The 23,366-nt window shown below is 43.3% G+C and overlaps 1 protein-coding gene across 1 annotated transcript in view; it reads right to left on the bottom strand.

Annotated features, from left to right (window-relative positions):
- The window catches only part of LOC126106741 (sensory neuron membrane protein 1-like), a 296,120-nt gene that overhangs the window by 67,637 nt on the left and 205,117 nt on the right, over positions 1 to 23,366 (bottom strand). Inside the window, exon 7 of the mRNA XM_049913116.1 lies at positions 12,510 to 12,676. Within this exon, the coding sequence (XP_049769073.1) occupies positions 12,510 to 12,676 (167 nt within the window). The remainder of the gene's footprint in view (positions 1 to 12,509; positions 12,677 to 23,366) is intronic.

The raw sequence follows: 23,366 nt of genomic DNA, 5'->3' as shown, positions 1-23,366 counted from the left end.
GGGTGTTCTCAACTGTGAAGCGAAATTCCTAGCTATCATAGTATGGCTGATGACCATGTCTGGGGTCGATAAAAATACAAAAAAAAATTAAATACAGTTGGGGCCAGAGACACCAATTACGTTGAAATGTACTTTAAAATACCCAAAATTGAAAGGCGGTGAGTAAAGAGCAATCAAAAAGAAGTTCACAATTCAACAAATCCATAGTACGAGGGTTGGAACTTTAATAATGGCACCTATTTATTTACAGCTCGATCAAAATAGATACGTGTTTCGAAGTTTTACTGACTTTCAAAGTAGTCACCATCATTGTGTATAATCCGTTGCCAGCGATGTGTAAGTCGTAGGATGCTCTTAGCAGTGCCAGTTGTGTTGACAGTTCGAGCGGCGCGGTCTATTCCCCGACGAATTTGTAGCAGTTGTGGGGCGAATGCCGTGAAGTGTTCACTTCACTTTAGAAATCGAATTGCTTACGAGGGCTTAAGTCAGGGTAGTAGACTGAAAGTATTTGTTTGGAGTGTAGCCATGTAAGGAAGTGAAACATGGACGATAAATAGTTTGGACAAGAAGAGAATAGAAGCTTTCGAAATGTGGTGCTACAGAAGAATGCTGAAGATTAGATGGGTAGAACACATAACTAATGAGGAGGTATTGAATAGGATTGGGGAGAAGAGGAGTTTGTGGCACAATGTGACTAGAAGAAGGGATTGGTTGGTAGGACACGTTCTGAGGTATCAAGCGATAACAAATTTAGCATTGGACGGCAGCGTGGAGGGTAAAACTCGTAGACGGAGGTGAATACACTGAGCAAATTCAGAGGGATGTAGGTTACAGTAGGTACTAAGAGATGAAGAAGCTTGCACAGCATAAAGTAGCATGGAGAGCTGCATCAAACGAGTCTCAGGACTGAAGACCACAACAACAACAACAACAACAACAACAACAACAAGTCAGGGGAGTGCAGTAGGTGGTATAGCACTTAGCCACTCCATCAGTCAAACAAATCAGTAACAGTTTACACTGTACATGCTTGACTATTGTCCTGCAAAATGATGCTCAGGTCATGCATAAAGTGTCATCACTTCTGTCTCTACGCTAGTCGTAGGTTGTGTTCCAAAAATAGCGTAGAGACGGAAGTGATGACACTTTCTGCAGGACCTGACCATCATTTTGCAGGACAGTGCTCAAGCACGTGCAGTGCAAGCTGTTACTGATTTGTTTGAGTGATGGGGCTGCTAAGTGCTATACCACCTACTACACTCCCCTGACGTGCATTGTACGTGCTTGAGCATTGTCCCGCAAAATGATGGTCAGGTGCTGCACAAAGTGTCGTCACTTCCGTCTGTATGCTGTTCATTTTTGGAACACAACCTACGACCAGCTTAGAGACAGAATACTGGTGACTACTTTGAAGGTCAGTAAACATTGAAACACGTATCTATTTCGTACGATCTGTAAATAAACAGTTGCCACTACTGAAGTTACAACCTACAGTGGCCCTTTTCGTTAGATCGGATAACTCGCGTTTCTGCTTCAGTTAAGTCAGACAATCGTGAATATCTTCAACTACAGGTCATGGTTGAACGTACAAAAATTAGATGAGATGGAGACGGCCTCAGTTATGTGTGTCATCTGGACATCACTTGCTGGCGTAGCAGGAGTGCGTGTGTTTACCTTTCATCGGCGGCGGTTGTGGCTGCTGTCGGTTCGAGCTGTGAACCTGAGAATCTATTCTAAACCTCTTTAGACTGTTTAACACCAGTCGGATACATTTCCTAAAGCATCAGTGAAGCTGAGACTCCTAGCTACTGCCTAGCTAAGTTAAATGGCATGGTACACGCTATCTGGCTGGAATGGTGCATACGTCGTTGCCCTTAAATCGTTTGCAAGTGTTAACTGTCGTTGCTCAGTGTGGTTCTCTGTACCAGGAGACTGCAGTTTAACTCATTATGAGCTAAGATGACTCACATGATGACTCTCGCAATCGTCTGAGCGCGGCGAGTGTCGCGTTGCTCAAACACTCATCGATTTACTGCAAGAGAAGAAGCGATTTACTCTGTCTGCAATTTGCCTATATCAAAGCTGGTGACCACACTTTTTCTTTCTGGCCAATCAGATCATTTGCACTTGTTATAACTCCACCAACTAAAGTTTTTTGTAGTCTATCAAAGGTGTCGTTTCTTTCATGGGGCAAAGTTTAACTTCTGCTATGTAATACTGAGATAAACAGCTTTTTATTTCATTCGAGTTTTAACACAGGTGGCTGCAGTGAGTTAGCAGTGTTTGTAGTTGTGTATCTCTGGACGTTTATCTGGCATCTCCCGCAGAGTTCCTGTAGAAAGGGTTTCTGAAGGGTCATCGTTAAAAGCAGGGACAAGGGGTGGCTTTTGCCGATGGCCTACGCAGTGGCTCCAGTGTTTCATCGTGATGGGCGGTTTGAGCCGAGTGTGGGACTGTCATGTCATAAAATTCTCCTTCCCTCAGAACTACACCTCGTAGCTCAGGTCGGCGAAATTACCTGCATGCAGTTACTAGTGTGCGTGTTGGTGATTTGTATTCACGAAATGCCAGCTTGTTTATTCGATCTGCATATTAATAAAATTCAAACACTTTCACGTAAATATTGTGTAAGTAGGTTGTTTAGGTTTTTATGTTGGTAACGTCACGTAACGCTCTGTATGAAAATCACTTGCTGTGCTGTGTGCAGTCTGTGGCTGGTTGGCATTGTTGGAACGTTTGCTATTGTAGTGTTGGGCAGTTAAATGTGAACAGCGCGTAGCGTTGCGCATAGAGATGGGCAAACTGAAACATGTAGCTGTTTCGAAACAAATGAAACAGTACAATGTAATGTTTCGATACGCTCTTTCGAAACAGTGAAACAGTTTGCGTTTTGTAATCAAATATCCCTACACATTTTATTTTATAATCTTGAATGTCTACTGTATAGGTATGTCCATATAAACACAAATGAAGTGCGAGAGCGCTAATCATATCGCAGAAAGTATGAAACTATCACTTAGGTCTCTTGGCAGTTTCGTATTTCCTGCAGAAAATGCGCTGCTTTCGTGTCGTGTGACTTTCATACTTTTCAATTGGCTGAGGACAGCCATAGCTGAAGACAGAAGAACCACCACGAACGCAACTGGAGGTGGGAGCAAACTGCAGAAACAACGAATATGCTACTGGGAGTCCCACATTCCGTTAGTATGGGTAATATACCCGTCCTGCATACAAAGGGAATCATTATGGATAACAGGCACAGTGACTACAGACTCACAAATAAAGCCAAATAATTTTAATAAATAACAAAATATAACAGAAAAAAGTTTGTCTTTCAAGGTGTTTCGAACCGTTACTATAAATTCACTATGCTTCCCAGCCCTTCCCGTTCACCATTACACTATCAGTGATATGTCAAACAGATTGCTTGCAATTATACCTACATAAAATTTATGTATATGTCTAATAAGTGTCACTCTACGCCTTTTTTTATTCAAAATGTTGTAGGCTTACTTGCGTTTCTTAATATGACTACTGCACATGAACAGAGAAGCGTATGTTATTAAAAGAGTGTAATTTAACTAAATGATTTTCACATATTTATTATTTTGAATGTGAATAGTATGCGTTGTTTTATTGTTTGGTTAGTGTTTATTAAGCAGATGTCATGCCATTTCGGAATAGGACCATCAGCTAGAAACGAAGCTTTATTTTCGGATATCTTAAGCTTCATGCTATTGCTTGTCAAAAAGATTTCGACACTCTTGAAAGTATTTCATGAAGTGGTATGTTGTGTTTCAGTACCTGTGCCGAGCCCGAATCTCGTCCGACACAGAGCGGAATGAAACATCACTGTTTCGATACAATTAGCCCGTTCCAAGCACAGGTGGACTGAAACAGCCTTATTTTGAAACAACCATACAGTTTCTGTGTCTGGCTCGAGATCGAATCTGGTCCGGTTATACGAGACAGGGGTGGAATGAAACACCACTGTTGCGAAACAGTGAACCACAGCCGTTCCGAAACACTGAAATAGTTCCACGTATCGATACACTGTATCGAAACATAGAAACAGTGCCCAAGTCTAGTAGCGCAGTTGGAGGTGAGCCGCCAGCAGTGGTGGATGTGGGGAGAGAGATAGCAGAATTTTGAGAGCGGACGATCTGGACATGTGTTCGTCAGAAAAAAGAAATTTTTATGACTGGATTTCATGAACTGATTATATATATATATGCATTACGGGAACAGCAGTGATCAATGTCTTATAAATAATTACTATTAAAAACAGTCTTGATCACGATTTATTTAACAAGGTGACCGGTTTCGACCACTACTGTGGTCATCTTCAGACCATTGAGTAGGAGCCTCTTTCTGTTGGAGAATCAACAGTGATTCTCCAACAGAAAGAGGCTCCTACTCAATGGTCTGAATATGACCACAGTAGTGGTCGAAACCGGTCACCTTGTTAAATAAATCGTGATCAAGACTGTTTTTAATAGTAATTATATATATATATATATATATATATATATATATATATATATATATATATAATGACTTTTGAACATTATTAAGGTAAATACATCGTTTGTTCTCTATCAAAATCTTTCATTTACTAAGTATGCCTATCAATAGTTAGTGCCTTCAGTAGTTAGAATCCTTTATTTGCTGGCAATATTGGCACTCGCTGTATTGCAGTAGTTGGAGTAACGAAGATTTTTGTGAGGTAAGTGATTCATGAAAGGTATAGGTTATTATTAATCAGGGCCATTCTTTTGTAGCGATTATTGGAAGTCAGACTGCGTTGCACTAAAAATACAGGGCAATTACAAATGATTGAAGCGATTTCATAAATTCACTGTAGCTCCATTCATTGAAATATGGTCAGGACACACTACAGATACGTAGAAAAACTCATAAAGTTTTGTTCGGCTGAAGCCGCACTTCAGGTTTCTGCCGCCAGAGCGCTCGAGAGCGCAGTGAGACAAAATGGCGACAGGAGCCGAGAAAGCGTATGTCGTGCTTGAAATGCACTCACATCAGTCAGTCATAACAGTGCAACGACACTTCAGGACGAAGTTCAACAAAGATCCACTAACTGCTAACTCCATTCGGCGATGGTACGCGCAATTTAAAGCTTCTGGATGCCTCTGTAAGGGGAAATCAACGGGTCGGCCTGCAGTGAGCGAAGAAACGGTTGAACGCGTCCGGGAAGTTTCACGCGTAGCCCGTGGAAGTCGACGAATAAAGCAAGCAGGGAGCTAAACGTACCACAGCCGACGGTCAACAGGATGGTGCTCCACCGCACTTCCATCATGATGTTCGGCATTTGTTAAACAGGAGATTGGATAACCGATCGATCGGTCGTGGTGGAGATCATGATCAGCAATTCATGTCATGGCCTCCACGCTCTCCCGACTTAACCCCATGCGATTTCTTTCTGTGGGGTTATGTGAAAGATTCAGTGTTTAAACCTCCTCTACCAAGAAACGTGCCAGAACTGTGAGCTCGCATCAACGATGCTTTTGAACTCATTGATGGGGACATGCTGCGCCGAGTGTGGGAGAAACTTGATTATCGGCTCGATGTCTGCCGAATCACTAAAGGGGCACATATCGAACTTTTGTGAATGCCTAAAAAAACTTTTTGAGTTTTTGTATGTGTGTGCAAAGCATTGTGAAAATATCTCAAATAATAAAGTTATTGTAGAGCTGTGAAATCGCTTCAATCATTTGTAATAACCCTGTATTGTGTGTCAGTTTTGTGTCGATCAGAATAAGTAAAGAGAGAAATGTCTGAGTACGTTCAGTTCTGCTCAGCTGTTTGAAAATCAAATAACGTAAGAGGTTTTCCAGCGCCGTCATTTTTAAATTTTTCTAAGGGGACGTTTCAATTGTTTCAGGAATTCAATGTAAGGTGTGCTATTTTTTTGACACCCTACAAGGGTACGATTTCCCAACAGGCATCATCTGTCACAGTGTTCACTTATCTCGCTCAACAAATGTGGGAGAGACTGGTCCATTGAAAAGAAGAAACGAGGCTCCTGGCAACATGAGGACCATTTTTGACATCCAATTTTGAGGAGTAGGCATGCTGGAACGTATTGCAGTGGAGCCCCAGTACAGGCACTCACCGTATTGCATGTGAAGTGGGCGCTGCACATACTAGTGCGTGGCGAGTACTCCACGAACACCTGTTATATCCGTATCACCCACAATGAGTCTACGGATTGCTTGTGACTGACTTCGAACCAAGGGCCGCATTATGTCAGTGGTTGCTCCAGTAATGGATTGATCTACCAGATTTCCTCCAAATCGTGCTGTTTTCTGATGAGGCTACATGTAATTGTGATGGCCTTTCGAACAGTGAGAATAGCCATGTGTGGGATGAGGAAAACTCTCATGCTGTAGTGCACTCACACCATCAAGTAAGTTTTTCTGCGAATATCTGAGCTGCCACTGTAAGCGAAGATCTCATTGGGCTGTATTTTCTGCCTGGCCATCTGAATTGCCACCTCTACTTGAGGTTCGAGCAAAGAGTTCCATCCTTGGCTGTTCATGAGAGGATGTGGATAGAACAGGATGGTGCACTGCCTCACTTCAGTATGGATGTTCGCAACCACCTCAGTGCTGTATTTCCTGGTCGCTGATTGAAATGGGAGGTCCTACTCCGTGGTCTACAATGCCATCTAACACGAGTTCTCTTGATTATTTCCTATCGCGATATCTAAAGTCACTTGTGTGTGGATACGGAGATGGAATCAGTAGCCAGAATTGCAGCTGTCTGTGATCTGATTCAAAACACAATACGCATATTTGTCTGGTTGCATCAGAATCTTGTTCGCTGATGTCAAACTTGCATTGAGGTTGATGCCCATCAGTTTCAACACATTTTGTAAGATGCAGTGCAAATAGTTCGTTGATTGTGACAGTGATGGTATTTGCAGTTAACTATAACTAATGTAAATCAAAAAGTACACATTAATGTCATTTTATTGCTGCTATCTCCTTAAGCCGGCTCCTCTGACCTCAGGTTCAATACCTCAAATTATTCAGTGGAGCGTTCTCTGGTGGTGTCCTGTATGACTACAATCTCAGAACCTCACTCTGAACATTTGTCTTGCAAAGTCATGAATACTTTGCCTTAAAAATCCACAACAGATTTGACAGATTACCTTCAAAATGGTTCAAATGGCTCTGAGCACTATGGGACTTAGCATCTGAGGTCATCAGTCCCCTAGAATTTAGAACTACTTAAACCTAACTAACCTAAGGACATCACACACGTCCATGCCGGAGGCAGGATTCGAACCTGCGACCGTTCCAGACTGAAGCGCCTAGAACCGCTCGGCCACACTGGCCGGCGATTACCTTCAACAACCTATAACGTTCAATAGTGGTCTTCTAAATTTCGTGACAGTCATTTAGTGTCTGCATGAGTTATTTTCCCCAACCGTCACGCTAGATTTATCAGATTTGCATTTGTACATGTCGCCGTTATTATTTAATGTTTATTGAGAAGTTGACACTGGTTGTCATTATCATCATGTGTGATGGAATACCTCTCAATGAGACTTCGAATATCATTTTGCTTGAATTGTCAATTGTCTAAGTTTGATATGCAAATAAACGCAGTTAATTATTATATGTGTTCCACAGAGTTAGAAATTCTCCTTCCCGCCCAAACCCATGCAACCCACTTATGTACAGGGTGATCAAAAAGTCAGTATAAATTTGAAAACTCAATAAACCACGGAATAATGTAGATAGAGAGGTAAAAATTGACACACATGCTTGGAATGACATGGGGTTTTATTAGAACAAAAAAAAAAAAAACAAAGTTCACAAAATGTCCGACAGATAGCGCTGCACAGCAAAACTGCTACCGTGACGGGTGAGAGGTACGCCGATAGGTTACAGAATCGCATCATCCCCAGCCTGGCTGATAAACACCTGCTAGAACGTACGATGTTCATGCAGGATTGCGCTCCACCCCATATTCCTAGACGCGTAGAAGACCTCTTGTGCGCGTCGTTTGGTGATGATCGTGTGCTCAGCTGCCACTTTCGTCATGCTTGGCCTCCCAGGTCCCCAGACCTCAGTCCGTGCGATTATTGGCTTTGGGGTTACCTGAAGTCGCAAGTGTATCGTGATCGACGGACATCTCTAGGGATGCTGAAAGACAACATCCGATGCCAATGCCTTACCATAACAACGGACATGCTTTACAGTGCTGTTCACAAAATTATTCCTCGACAACAGCTATTATTGAGGGATGATGGTGGACATATTGAGCATTTCCTGTATAGAACATCATCTTTGCTTTGTCTTACTTTGTTACGCTAATTATTGCTATTCTGATCAGATGAAGCGCCATCTGTCGGACTTTTTTGAACGTTTGCATTTTTTGGTTTCTAACAAAACCCCATGTCATTCCTGTCATTCCATGCATGTGTGTCAATTTGTACCTCTCTGTCTACATTATTCCGTGATTTATTCAGTTTTCAAATTTATACTGACTTTTTGATCACCCGGTACATTACATCTATTGGTTCGCCCACCTATTCGATAGCCAAGCTCTTTACAACCTTATTACGACCGTATGTGAGCCGATCGGGGTCGTATCTCAAGAATTCGGGACAATTTATCAGCAAATTAAACGGCATAGTGGTACAACCAGAGGACGTATTACTTAGTTTTGATGTGGTATCGTTATTCACTAAGGTTCATCTCAATAAAGTGTTGCAATAGCTGAATCGGATTTTTCCTCCCAATGTTGCAGATGTTTAAATATTGCCTCATAACTACGTATTTCAAACCGAACGATAGGTTCTACGAACAGGTGGATGGTGCCGCTATGGGGAGCTCCTTACGACCGGTTGTGGCGAACTGCTTTATGGAGAAATTCGAGGAGCAAACATTGGAAACTGTGAACAAGAAACTGAATATTTGGTTGCATTACGTGGATGATACGTTTGTTTCGTGGCGGCATGGCAGGGAGGAACTGGATCGTTTTCACAAACATCTGAACGGGATCAATCCGAAGATTCAGTTTACCATGGAAGAGGAGGCAGGCGAAAGATTAAGTGTCCCTGATGTGGTAGTTTTCAAGAAAGAAAATGGTAGCTTGGGCCACATCGTTTACCGAAAATCCACGCACACAGACCGTTACCTACACCGGCATTAGAACCACCACTTACAACAAAAGCGAAGCGTGATAAAAACGATGGAGAATACAGCAAGGAAATCTGCCAACTGCAGCTACTTGACGCAGAATTAAAACATCTCATTGAAGCATTGCTCAGGAATGGGTATTCGTTCGCTGAGGTGAGAAGAACGTTTAGAAATAAAAAAGAAAATGTTCAAATGTGTGTGAAATCTTATGGGACTTAACTGCTAAGGTCATCAGTCCCTAAGCTTACACACTACTTAACCTAAATTATCGTAAGGACAACACACATACACCCATGCCCGAGGGAGGACTCGAACCTCCGTAGAAATCATACTGATGCTCAAGTGCTGGTGAAAAAGTTATACTGCCTTTCGTTAAGGGGAGTTATAAAAGAAAAAATTGTTTTTTCACATTTCCGAATTTTAATCTCATTATGAAATTTGCAGTTTTTCGAATAAAATGATATATATATATATATATATATATATATATATATATAAATCTCAGATGGGGAGTAATTCATTTTATTTTTTTAAATATAATCGACACCGGTCGGAAATGCTAAAATTTTTACGTGTATTACTTTAAGATCTAATAAAATCGGTAAGTTTTTATATAGAAGGCTGTGGATTGCTGTATTATAAAGGTCAACGTTACGCGTTTATATTGATCATGTCCAGAAGAGGATGGGCACCAGGTTGAGGAAGTTGAAACAAAGTTTGAGAGACAAGAAACTTTTTGATGATAAAACCACAAGAGGAGGGCTGACAGACAAAATGATTGATGAACTACAACAGTATTATGGCATATTCATCAGAAACAATACTCAGGACTTTTTTGAAAATTAAACTGGCAGTATGGGCTACCTTCTTTCACAGCCTGTCAACTGATGAAAACTCAGTACACCACCTTTGCCCTTCTGGGCCTGATTCATGGAGCAATTACCACAATGCCCAGTACTCAAACAGTTCGCACAGCCATAAACATTCCATCTCAGCAGCAGCCATGGACACCGTAAAACCTATTTAGAGAGAGCTGCCAAATTCTGAATTATGGAAGAAGTGTCTGCATGGTCAGACTCAAAATCCCAATGAGGCGTTCAATAATCGTATATGGACTCGCTTACCAAAGAATGTTTTTGTTGGAATGAAGAAACTAAAGTGGGGGGAGGGGTCAGTGATTCTGTTATTGCTTTTAATGATGGCAACATGGGTAGGGGGAAAGTGCTGCAGCATATGGGAATTAATCCTGGAGCAAACTGCATCAGAGAACTTGAACGGATGGACAAGGTTCGCATAGATAAAGCAAGGTACGCAGCGCAGTTGGCAACTAAGGAGTCGAGAAAGAAGAAAGGAAGAAAAAAACTTGGAAAAAGATCAAGCAGATGATATACAGTATGGTGCAGGTTGCTTATGAGTGACTAAAAATAAAAAATTAAGCATATATTAAGTGAGTTACAGTCTTTTGAAACTTTAGAAGCCGTTCCTGAAAATTTACATTTTTCTCTGCATTTTTCACTATATCTCAGAAACCGCTTCGAGTAGACCTTTCAAATTTTCTGGGAGTAATAACATACATCTCCTGAGTCTACTGAACTAAAAGATGAACGTAATGTTACTTTGTTGTTGTTGTTGTTGTGGTCTTTAGTCCTGAGACTGGTTTGATGCAGCTCTCCATGCTATTCTATCCTGTGCAAGCTTCTTCAACTCCCAGTACTTACTGCAACCTACATCCTTCTGAATCTGCTTAGTGTATTCATCTCTAGGTCTCCCTCTACGATTTTTAAACTCCACGCCTACCTTCAATGCTAAATTTGTCACCCCTTGATGCCTCAGAACATCTCCTACCAACCGGTCCCTTCTTCTTGTCAAGTTGTGCCACAAACTCCTCTTCTTCCCAATCCTATTCAATACCTCCTCATTAGTTATGTGATCTACCCATCTAATCTTCAGCATTCTTCTGTAGCACCACATTTCGAAAGCTTCTATTCTCTTCTTGCCAAACTATTTATCATCCATGTTTCACTTCCATACATGGCTACACTCCATACAAATACTTTCAGAAACGACTTCTTCACACTTAAATCTATACTCGATGTTAACAAATTTCACTTCTTCAGAACCGCTTTCCTTGCCATTGCCAGTCTACATTTTATATCCTCTCTACCTCGACCATCATCAGTTACTTTGCGCCCCAAATAGCAAAACTCCTTTACTACTTTAAGTGTCTCATTTCCTAATCTAATTCCCGCATCATCATCCGATTTAATTCGACTACATTCCATTATCGTATTTTTGCTTTTGTTGATGTTCATCTTATATCCTCCTCGCAAGACACTATCCATTCCGTTCAACTGCTGTTCCAAGTCCTTTGCTGTCTGTGACAGAATTGCAATGTTATCGGAGAACCTCAAAGTTTTTATTTCTTCTCCATGGATTTTAATAACTTCTCCGAATTTTTCTTTTGTCTCCTTCACTGCTTGCTAAATATACAAATTGAATAACATCGGGGAGAGGCTACAACCCTGTCTCACTCCCTTCCCAACCGCTGCTTCCCTTTCATGTCCCTCCACTCTTACAACTGCCATCTGTTTTCTGTACAAATTGTAAATAGCCTTTCGCTCTCTGTATTTTACCCCTGCCACCTTCAGAATTTGAAAGAGAGTATTCCAGTCAACATTGTCAAAAGCATGCTCTAAGTCTACAAATGCTAGAAAGGTAGTTTGCCTTTCCTTAATCTTTCTTCTAAGATAAGTCGTAGGGTCAGTATTGCCTCACGTGTTCCAATATTTCTACGGAATCCAAACTGATCTTCCCCGAGGTCGGCTTCCACCAGTTTTTCCATTCGTCTGTAAAGGTGTTACGTGTAGTTAAAACTATTTAGGAAGACGTACAAAAAAATTACAAAATTTTAACCGTGCAATTAAAAAATTGTATTTCCGAAAACAGTGGCCGAATTGCAATTATTATAGTTCAGTAGACTCAGAACAGAGGTTAATGTCCTTTAAAAGTTTCATGTCAATGGCTGCAGTGAAGCCAAGTCACGTAATTCAACATTGTCGGGATAGGGCGTTCCAACTCGCGTTAAGAACGTCACTGACCGCATAGGAAAAACCTTGAAAAAGCGAAACATCGCGGAGTATACAAAGCACCCGGAAGATACATCACCTAAAATCGGCCAAGTATGCTGTCCAATCGCAGGAAAAAGAGGGAATTTATAGGGTCTCGTGTAGTTGCAGGGAGGTGTTCGTGGGTATTACAAGAAGAACAGTCAAGAAACGGCTGGGAGAGCACGGGTTGCTCCCCCCCCCCCCCCCCCCTGGGGGGGAGGCGACTGACCTGCGCAGGGCGAGAGGTCCAGGGTGCCCTTCTCGAGGCAGGTCTGCTCGGTAGGGCAGTAGCAGTGGTGCTCCGGGTTGCCCTTCATGTCGGGCAGCTCGGCCGTGTACCTGTTGCCGGGCACGCCCATGTACTCCGCCTTGCGCTCCCAGTTCGCGCCCAGAGACCTGCAACATTGCAAATACTGTGATGGAGGCAGGACGACTCCTAAAACCGGGTTCGATGATTTAACGCAGATTTTCATCTACTGGGTGGACGCGAATCCCACCGACTTAAACTGGAATACTTTTCAGCGACATTTTCTGACTGTTTTGATGTGTCTCGTGGACACAAAAATAAAAATGGCTTCAAAATAGCTGGCTAGTAGCGAAATAATAGCCACAGGCTGTTAATGGAAAAATGGTTCAAATGGCTCTGAGCACTATGTGACTTAACTTCTGAGGTCATCAGTCGCCTAGAACTTAGAACTACTGAAACCAAACTAACCTAAGGACATCACACACATCCATGCCCGAGGCAGGATTCGAACCTGCGACCGTAGCGTTCACATGGTTCCAGACTGAAGCGCCTAGAACCGCACGGCCACACCGGCCGGCTACGCTGTTAATGGACCCCCATTTTTTATTCATTAAGCGGTGCGGGTTCTGCCCACCTTCAGATGACTTGGTGAGAAATGTACGAGGGTCACTCCAAAAGAAATGCACACTGTTTTTGTAAAAATACATTCATTCTGCACATGTGAAAGTTTTACAGTGTGTAGATACATCCTTCCCACTTGTTTTCAAACTTAGTTCAACCTGTTCCCGTGAGTGGCGCCGTCGCAGCATGTCTTCAAGATGGCTGCTACACTTGACTTGTCAGAAGCAACGTGCTGTCATAGAATTCCTGTGCTGAGAAAACGGGACAGTGGGAAACATCCAAAAAAGGTTGAAAAAGGTGTATAGGTGTACGGAGATGCTGCTGTCGATCGCAGTACAGTTAGTCGGTGGGCAAGCAAGTTACGTGATGAAAGCGGGCACGGCAATATTGAGGATTGTCCTCGCAGCGGCAGGCCTCGTACTGCACACACTCCAGACAATGTGCAGAGAGTTAACGAATTGGCTACTACTGACATACGCATCACAGTGAACGAATTGTCACGCTACGTTGCGATAGGGAAAGGAAGTGTTTGCACAATACTGAATGTGTTGGCGCTAAAAAAGGTTTGTGCAAGGCGGGTTCCCGGGATGTTGACAATGGCTCACAAAGAAACAAGAAAAACGGTATGCAGCGAACTTTTGAAACAGTACGAGAATGGTGGAAATGAATTTCTTGGAAGAGTTGTGACGGGTGATGAAATATGGCTCCATCATTTTTCACCAGAGACGAAGAGGCAATCAGTGGAGTGCGATCATGCAAATTCACCCAAGAATAAAAAAAATTCAAAACCACACCTTCTGCTGGAAAAGTTATGGCTAAGATGTTTTTCGATTCCGAAGGACTCTTGCTTGTGGACATCGTGCCAAGTGGAACCACCATAAATTCTGATGCATATGCGACGACACTGAAGAAACTTCAAGCACGACTGTTGTGTTCGACCACATCAGCAAAAGCAGGATCTATTGCTGTTGCACGATAATGCACGGCCACATGTCAGTCAAAAAACCATGGAAACGATCACAAAACTCGGATGGACAACACTGAAACACACGCCTTACAGTCCTGACCTGGCTCCATGTGACTATCATCTCTTTGGGAAACTGAAGGACTCTCTTCGTGGAACAAGCTTTGAAGATGATGACTCCCTTGTGCACGCAGCTAAACAGTGGCTCCAACAGGTTGGTTCAGAATTTTACCGTGCAGGGATACAGGGGCTGGTTTCAAGATGGCGTAAGGCAGTTGAGAGAGATGGAAATTATGTGGAGAAATGAAAATATTGGTCGGCCGGAGTGGCCGTGCGGTTCTAGGCGCTACAGTCTGGAACCGAGCGACCGCTACGGCCGCAGGTTCGAATCCTGCCTCGGGCATGGATGTGTGTGATGTCCTTCGGTTAGTTTGGTTTAATTAGTTCTAAGTTCTAGGCGACTGATGACCTCAGAAGTTAAGTCGCATAGTGCTCAGAGCCGTTTGAAAATATTGTTCCTAAAGGATGTATCTACACACTGTAAAACTTTCAAACATGTAGAATAAAACATGGATTTAAAAAAATAGTGTGCATTTCTTTTGGAGTGACCCTTGTATATTGTTAAAATCTTGCAAAATCACACACATGTAAAAATGGAGCTCCTATACTGAACCACTATATAGCAGTAAGATATTTAAGACGTAATACATATACATAGTTAAAGGCTACCCAGCCCCTGACCTTCCTCTGTGCGAATGCGCACATTTTGTCCGAACTCTTACGGGAATCGTCGCCTTAGTGTGCGCGAGTAATGAGTGGATGAGCAAATATCTATTAGGTACATTACGTATGTAGATTGTGGAAGTTGGGAATGTGGGTCTCACGGGAGGCGTGCAAGGGATAAGTCCTTGCAGTCGCGCTATTCATCTGTGTCCTCGGTGACTCATATGGATAGAGCGTCTGCATGTAAGCAGGAGATCCCGGGTTCGAGTCCCGGTCGGGGCACACATTTTCAGCTGTCCCCATTGAGGTATATCAACAACACCTGTCGACAGCTGAGGGTTTCAATTAATTACCATTTATTCTGTGTCAATTCCCAACGTTTCGTCTCCGACTGCGGGAGACATCTTCAAGGGGGTCCGTAGCTCAGTGGAAGGTCCAACACACCCACTGGCTCGCTACTGACTGCCGCTAAATTCCGTGTCCGCGCTCTCCCGCGCCGCGGTGTGACGTCACGTGTTTTGAAAACGTCAGTGCAATTGGCCGCTGTCCGTCGCCGTCGATCGCCGTTGCCATCACCCAGTAGTGGACGGGTGGTACACATCTACTTTAACACCGGCATCCATATGCCGTTTAATTTCACACCCTCCTCCTTTCGGTTGAAATTATTTGGGTGTTTAGCGATTTCGATTGCCTTCCTGTAGAGCCTTTCCTAGTATCCGCTTGTGGCCGCTAGTACTTGCGTCTCCTCGAAACGAATATTGTGGTTCCCTGGCTGGAAAGCATGCTCCGCAACAGCTGATCGTTCCGTTTCTCCTCTTCTACAATTTCCCTTGTGCTCTTCCAAACGTTTAGAAACAGTTATTTTAGTTGTACCCACATAAACATCACCACAACTGCATGGGATCCTATACACTCCAGCTTTTTCCAGTGGTTTGCGAGCGTCCTTGGCAGGCTTAAGGTATTCCTGTATCTTCCTGGTGGGCTTGTAAATTACGGTAATATTCCGCTTCGTCAAGATCCTCCCTATTCTTTCCGTTACATTTTTAACAAACGGCAGGAAAACCTTAGATTTTACAGTAGCCTGTACGTCAGTATGATTTCTGCGTGGCTGCCTCAACGCACGTTTTATTTCGGCGGACGAATATCCGTTCTTCATTAATGTTCCATTTCAGCGTCGAGCAACTCAGGTTCACAAATATTTCTAGCTCTGTCCGCTAACGTCTTGATAACACCCCACTTCTGTTGTGGGTGGTGGTTCGAATCCCGGTGCAAATAACGGTCCGTGTGCGTGGGTTTGCGGTATACTGAGTGGCCCAAACTACCATTTTCGTTCCTAAAAACAAGCACATCGAGGAAATGTAATTTGCCGTCTACCTCCTCCTTGACGTTGTCAAGTAACGTCAAAAGCGACATGAGTGTTACAACTGCACACACCAAATCAGCTTTCAACTAAACATGTCTGCTACTAACAGCCGAGTGACGTGGCTGGCGGCCGTTACCCCTAAAGAGAACTATACTCCACCGCCAAAGAAACTAGTATAGGCAAACGTTTTGAAAGACAGAGATATGTAAACAGGCAGAATGCGGCGCTGCGGGCGGCAACGCTTGTATAAGACAAGTTTCTGGTGCAGTTGTTAGATCAGTTACTGCTGCTACAATGGCAGGTTTTCACGATTTAAGTAAGTTTGAAGGTCGTGTTATAATCGGCGTATGAGTGACGGTGACAGTATCTCTGAGGTAGCAATCAAGTGGAGATTTTCGCGTACCGCGAATATCAGGAATCGCGTAAAAGATCAAATCTCCGACATCACTGCGGCCGGAAAAAGATCCTGCAAGGACGGGACCAAGCACGACCGAAGAGAACCGTTCAGCCAGTCAGAAGCGCAACCCTTCCGCAAATTGCTGCAGAGTTCAATGCTGGTCCATCAACAAGTGTCAGCGTGCGAAACATTCATCATCGATATGAGCTTTCGGAGCCGAAGGCTCGCTCGTGTACTCCTGATGACTGCACGATACAAAGCTTTACGCCTCGCCTGGGCCGTTCAACACCGACATTGGACTGTTCATAACTGGAAACAGGACTGACACAGGTGATACGTGCATAAGCATCCTGTGTGATCACCTGCATCCATTCGCATCCATTGTGCATTCCGACGCACTTGGGCAATTCCAGCAGGACAAAGCGACCCCCCCCCCACACACACACGTGCGGAATTGCTACGGAGTGGCACCAGGAACACTCTTCTGAGTTTAAATACTTCCGCTGGCTACCAAACTCCCGACACACGAACATTATTGGGCATATCTGGGATACTTTGCAACGTGCTGTGTGGAAGAGATCTCCATCCACTCCTATTCTTACGGATTTATGGACAGCCCTGCAGGATCCATGGCGTCACTTCCCTGCAGCACTACGTCAGACAGTAGTCGAGTCCATACCACTTCTGCCTGCTCGATGGGGCTCTATACGATATAAGGCAGGTGTACCAGTCTCATGGGCTCTTTAGTGCAGTTGGCACAGGGTCGGGAATGGCCGCCAGCCACATTACTCGGCTGTCAGTAACACACATGTTCAGTTGAAATCTTATTTTGCTGTTTGGAATTGTAAAGTCCATGTCGCTTTTGAAATTACTTGACAACTTTGTCGAAGTTGCATGTTCACTTTGTATCAAAGGGTATGTATTACGTCTTAAATGTCTTGTTGCTGTATGGTTGTTCTTTATGGGAGCTCCATTTATACACATGGGTGATTTTGCAAGTTTTGTCCCCTCTCCTTATGCCCCTTCCTGCCCCCCTCCTTCACCCACCCCCTCCCCTTCCAGATCAATCCAGCTTACTCTCCGCCGTGTTTTGATGCTCGTTATATGGGTTACACCAGTGCAATGTGTTTTCAGTGTCGAAATAATTATGAAAAATCCGCCTCGATTGCACAAACTACATGGTGTTTACTTAGGTTTCAGCGTGGGTAACCACGCCTTCTTCAGAACAAATATAAAACAGCTTGCCTAAATAGGCATAGTCAGAGGCTAAAATCGACACCTACAGCGGCAAGACCCCTAACAAATTTTTACAAATACACGGTGCATATGTACCAAGTCAATAATATTACTTATCTCAACCTACGTTTCTAGCATTTGTAGACTTAGAGAAAGCTTTTGACAATGTTGACTGGAATACTCTCTTTCAAATTCTGAAAGTGGCAGGAGTAAAATACAGAGAGCGTAAGGCTATTTACAATTTGTACAGAAACCAGATGGCAGTTATAACAGTCGAGAGTCATGAAAGGGAAGAAGTGGTTGGGAAGGGAGTGAGACAGGGTTGTAGCCTCTCCCCGATGTTATGCAATCTGTATATTGAGCAAGCAGTAAAGGAAACAAAAGAAAAATTCGGAGTAGGTATTAAAATCCACGGAGAAGAAATAAAAGCTTTGAGGTTTGCCGACGACATTGTAATTCTGTCAGAGACAGCAAAGGACTTGGAAGAACAGTTGAACGGAATGAATAGTGTCTCGAAAGGAGGATATAAAATGAACATCAACAAAAGCAAAACGAGGATAATGGAGTGTAGTCGAATTAAGTTGGGTGATGCTGCGGGAATTAGATTAGGAAATGAGACACTTAAAGTAGTAAAGGAGTTTCGCTATTTGGGGAGCAAAATAACTGATGATGGTAGAAGTAGAGAGGATATAAAATGTAGACTGGCAATGACAAGAAAAGTGTTTCTGAAGAAGAGAAATTTGTTAACATCGAGTATAGCTTTAAGTGTCAGGAAGTCATTTCTGAAAGTATTTGTATGAAGTGTAGCCATCTATGGAAGTGAAACATGGACGATAAATAGTTTGGACAAGAAGAGAATAGAAGCTGTCGAAATGTGGTGCTACAAATGAAAGCTAAAGATTAGATGGGTAGATCACATAACTAATGAGGAAGTATTGAATAGGATTGGGGAGAAGAGAAGTTTGTGGCACAACTTGACCAGAAGAAGGGATCGGTTGGTAGGACATGTTCTGAGGCATCAAGGGAACACCAATTTAGTATTGGAGGGCAGCGTGGAGGGTAAAAATCGTAGAGGGAGACCAAGAGATGAATATACTAAGCAGATTGAGAAGGATGTAGGTTGCAGTAGGTACTGGGAGATGAAGAAGCTTGCACAGGATAGAGTAGCATGGAGAGCTGCATCAAACCAGTCTCTGGACTGAAGACAACAACAACAACAACAACAACAACAACAACATCTCAACCTCTGTGTGTGCTGCCTCGCCCCAGCCGACGTAGGATGGTCAGAGGCTCATGCGCCGATTCCTCCGTCTAATATCGAGTTGCTTCATGCTGAAGTTAAGGGTTCTAAATTGGACATCTCAGAGGAAATGCAGATTTTTAAACACCTGCAATATGCCAAGGACGATGTCCTTAACGATCAGCTCCAATTAAAAAACAGAAGTTTCTTTGAAGGTTTCAGTCCCTTACTTAATTTTTCGCATTAAGTTGCACGACGTGGAAGTTGGTTGATGCATGCGCACGATGTTGATTGTTCACGGATAGTATTGCTGTGCGCTTTTAGGAGGTATTTTATGTGTCTTCGTTGGCTTCTATGTAATTATATGATCATGGAGCCAAGGTATGTTTAACGTCTTGTGATTACGGCCTGGTCGGCCGCTTAGTATTATGGCGGTGTAGCGACTATGGTTGTTTCTGCTGCAGATATTATTAATGCGGTTCTATCCGTTAACAATAATGTTCTTAGCATAGCTATTTTTTTGTTTAGTTGTAATTTCTACCTAATTCTAGGGCCTCCATATTAGCTGGTGGCTGATTTACCATCCATGTACAAAGTTTGTCATGTGTTGCTGTTAAATATGTCCTATTTCCCACATCATTGCCTTTATCATTTGCTCAATTTGCTATTTGTGCGACAACTTTTGGCAATCGGTTAGGTCCCGATTCGTATTAACTTTGTAATCCTGCTCCCATGCATAAGAAGAGCGTTTCCTGTCCGCACGCATGCACACTGATTTCGATAGCCGAACGTGTGAGCAGCCTGCGGTGCCTCAGTTCGGTGGAGAACCTGTGACCATCGTATGTTGGCTAGGGTGAGGCAGCAAGTAATTCATGCATGGCTGTGTTAGTAGCTGCCATCTTGTTGCGCAAGGCAGGTGACCTTGAAACGAGTTCCAGCCGCTGCCGCAAGGGGCCCGCAGGACCGCGCTCAGTTTTAACTAAGTGCGGTCTGCTGCTAAAGAGATTTTCCGGTGCGGCAACGCCCTTCCGGTGTGTGGTGATTTTCTGCCACTGTGCTCTTATCAGCTGCCACATCCGCTGGAGGCCCAGTCTCGCTCGTGAGAACACAGCGTGCTCATTTCACTCGAGGCAGCCGCACAGTACACATCATTATGGCTCCCAGTAATGACGCATAGGGCTGCTTTTCTTTGTACTGATTTCTGTATGTTCTCACTTGTGAGGCAACAGCATGTTCATTATACTCGAAGCTGCAGCACAGTACTTGGTACATATGTAGCGTTTATTTGTAAAAATTTGTTATGGGATCTTGCCGCTGTAGGTGTTGATTTTAGCCTCTGACTATGCCTATTTAGGCAAGCTGTTTTATACCTGTTCTGAAGAAGGCATGGTTACCCACGCTGAAACCTAGGCAAACACCAGGTAGTTTGTGCAATCGAGGCGGATTTTTCATAATTATTTTGATACTTACGATTGCTGATGCGCTGCAATGCTGAAAATTCTGTTTTCAGTGTCATCAACTCGTGTGGCTTTTCATACGGTGGTGCCGATTTTTATTGTGCTGTTAGTGTCCCCAGTGTTTCTGTACTAGGTCTTTGCTGAGTGTATTTCATTTTTAGGTGAATTATATAAAAATGTCCCTCATTATACTTCTTTTTCGTGTGTTTTAACCCCCATTTTTTTCCCCTTATTAAGTGTCAACTTCATCTTTTATCCCCTATTTGTTTGGTTTTACCGTTTCTCCTGTATCACTCCTACCATCTCGCGGCTGAAGAGTGGCGTATTGTGCCGCTTCTGACACACTGCTGCCCCCATGGGGCAGCAGTATGAAATGACAATAAAAAAATTGCAAGAATGTAACAAAATATATTGTTCACCAGGTCATCTGAAGACGGGCAGAGCCCGAAACCCTTAATGAATAAGAAAAAAATTCCAGTAACATCCTGTGAGCATTGTTTCGTGACCAATCAGCTATTTTAAAGCCATTCTTATTTTTGTGATTACAATGGCCTAACAACTCTACCACGACTTTCAGTCATGCCTACGATGTCCTGTGGTCACTGGTGGACTGTTACAGAGTAATAATGTAACTATGTATTTAAAATTCGTCTGAGCAGAATGTCGTAGAATGAATTAATTTTGCAGATACTTTCTGCGGTATATGTGGAGACCGTCTGCTAATGTGCTGCGAATACTAAGAAAAAGTAATAAATTATAACGTCGTGCCTGATGCGGTGGTTTTACCGAATGAATAGTGAAAATGTAGGAAGAGGGAAACGTTCTTTCTTTAGTCATTTTGTGGGCGGTTGTCGGCGAGAAAAAGTTTCGTAAATGTTTGATATCAACTACATCTACATGTAGAGGGTGTTTCAAAAATGACCGGTATATTTGAAACGGCAATAAAAACTAAACGAGCAGCGATAGAAATACACCATTTGTTGCAATATGCTTGGGACAACAGTACATTTTCAGGCAGACAAACTTTCGAAATTACAGTAGTTACAATTTTCAACAACAGATGGCGCTGCGGTCTGGGAAACTCTATAGTACGATATTTTCCACATATCCACCATGCGTAGCAATAATATGGCGTAGTCTCTGAATGAAATTACCCGAAACCTTTGACAACGTGTCTGGCGGAATGGCTTCACATGCAGATGAGATGTACTGCTTCAGCTGTTCAATTGTTTCTGGATTCTGGCGGTACACCTGGTCTGTCAAGTGTCCCCACAGAAAGAAGTCACAGGGGTTCATGTCTGGCGAATAGGGAGGCCAATCCACGCCGCCTCCTGTATGTTTCGGATAGCCCAAAGCAATCACACGATCATCGAAATATTCATTCAGGAAATTAAAGACGTCGGCCGAGCGATGTGGCCGGGCACCATCTTGCATAAACCACGAGGTGTTCGCAATGTCGTCTAAGGCAGTCTGTAGCGCCACAAATTCACGAAGAATGTCCAGCTGGCGTGATGCAGTAATCGTTTCGGATCTGAAAATTGGGCCAATGATTCCTTTGGAAGAAATGGCGGCCCAGACCAGTACTTTTTGAGGATGCAGGGACGATGGGACTGCAACATGGGGCTTTTCGGTTCCCCATATGCGCCAGTTCTGTTTATTGACGAAGCCATCCAGGTAAAAATAAGCTTCGTCAGTAAACCAAAAGCTGCCCACATGCATATCGCCGTCATCAATCCTGTGCACTATATCGTTAGCAAATGTCTCTCGTGCAGCAATGGGAAGCGGCGCTGAGGGGTTGCCGCGTTTGAATTTTGTATGGATAGAGGTGTAAACTCTGGCGCATGAGACGATACGTAGACGTTGGCAACATTTGGACCACAGCTGCAACACGGCGAACGGAAACCCGAGGCCGCTGTCGGATCACCTGCTGCACTAGCTGCGCGTTGCCCTCTGTGGTTGCCGTACGCGGTCGCCCTACCTTTCCAGCACGTTCATCCGTCACGTTCCCAGTCCGTTGAAATTTTTCAAACAGATCCTTTATTGTATCGCTTTTCGGTCCTTTGGTTACATTAAACCTCCGTTGAAAACTTCGTCTTGTTGCAACAACACTGTGTTCTAGGCGGTGGAATTCCAACACCAGAAAAATCCTCTGTTCTAAGGAATAAACCATGTTGTCTACAGCACACTTGCACGTTGTGAACAGCACACGCTTACAGCAGAAAGACGACGTATAGAATGGCGCACCCACAGACTGCGTTGTCTTCTATATCTTTCACATCACTTGCAGCGCCATCTGTTGTTGAGAATTGTAACTACTGTAATTTCGAAAGTTTGTCCGCCTGAAAATGTACTGTTGTCCCAAGCATATTGCAACAAACGGTGTATTTCTATCGCTCCTCGTTTAGTTTTTATTGCCGTTTCAAATATACCGGTCATTTTTTAAACACCCTGCACATCTATAGTCTACCAACCACCGTGAGAGTGCACAGTAGAGGGTATATCCGATTGTACCAGTTATCACGGTTTCTCCTTGTTTCATTCACGTATGGCGCGTGGGAAGACTAATTGTTTGAATTCCTCTGTGCATGCAGTAATTATTCTACTCTTATCCTCACCATCGCTATGTGAGCGATGTGTAGGGGGTTGTAGTATCCATCTTTATATATATATATATATATATATATATATATATAGTTAAGGCTCACCGGACACTTGACCATCTTCTTCTTCTGTGCGAATGCACAAACAGTGCGCGAACTCTTACGGGAATCGGCAACGCGCCGCGAGTAATGAGTATAATGGGCGGAGGCACTACGAATGTAGTGCGGGACAATACGT

Source organism: Schistocerca cancellata, chromosome 10 (genome assembly GCF_023864275.1).
Source record: "Schistocerca cancellata isolate TAMUIC-IGC-003103 chromosome 10, iqSchCanc2.1, whole genome shotgun sequence".
Classification (NCBI taxonomy): Eukaryota; Metazoa; Arthropoda; class Insecta; order Orthoptera; family Acrididae; genus Schistocerca; species Schistocerca cancellata.
This window is presented reverse-complemented; position numbering and strand designations above follow the sequence as displayed.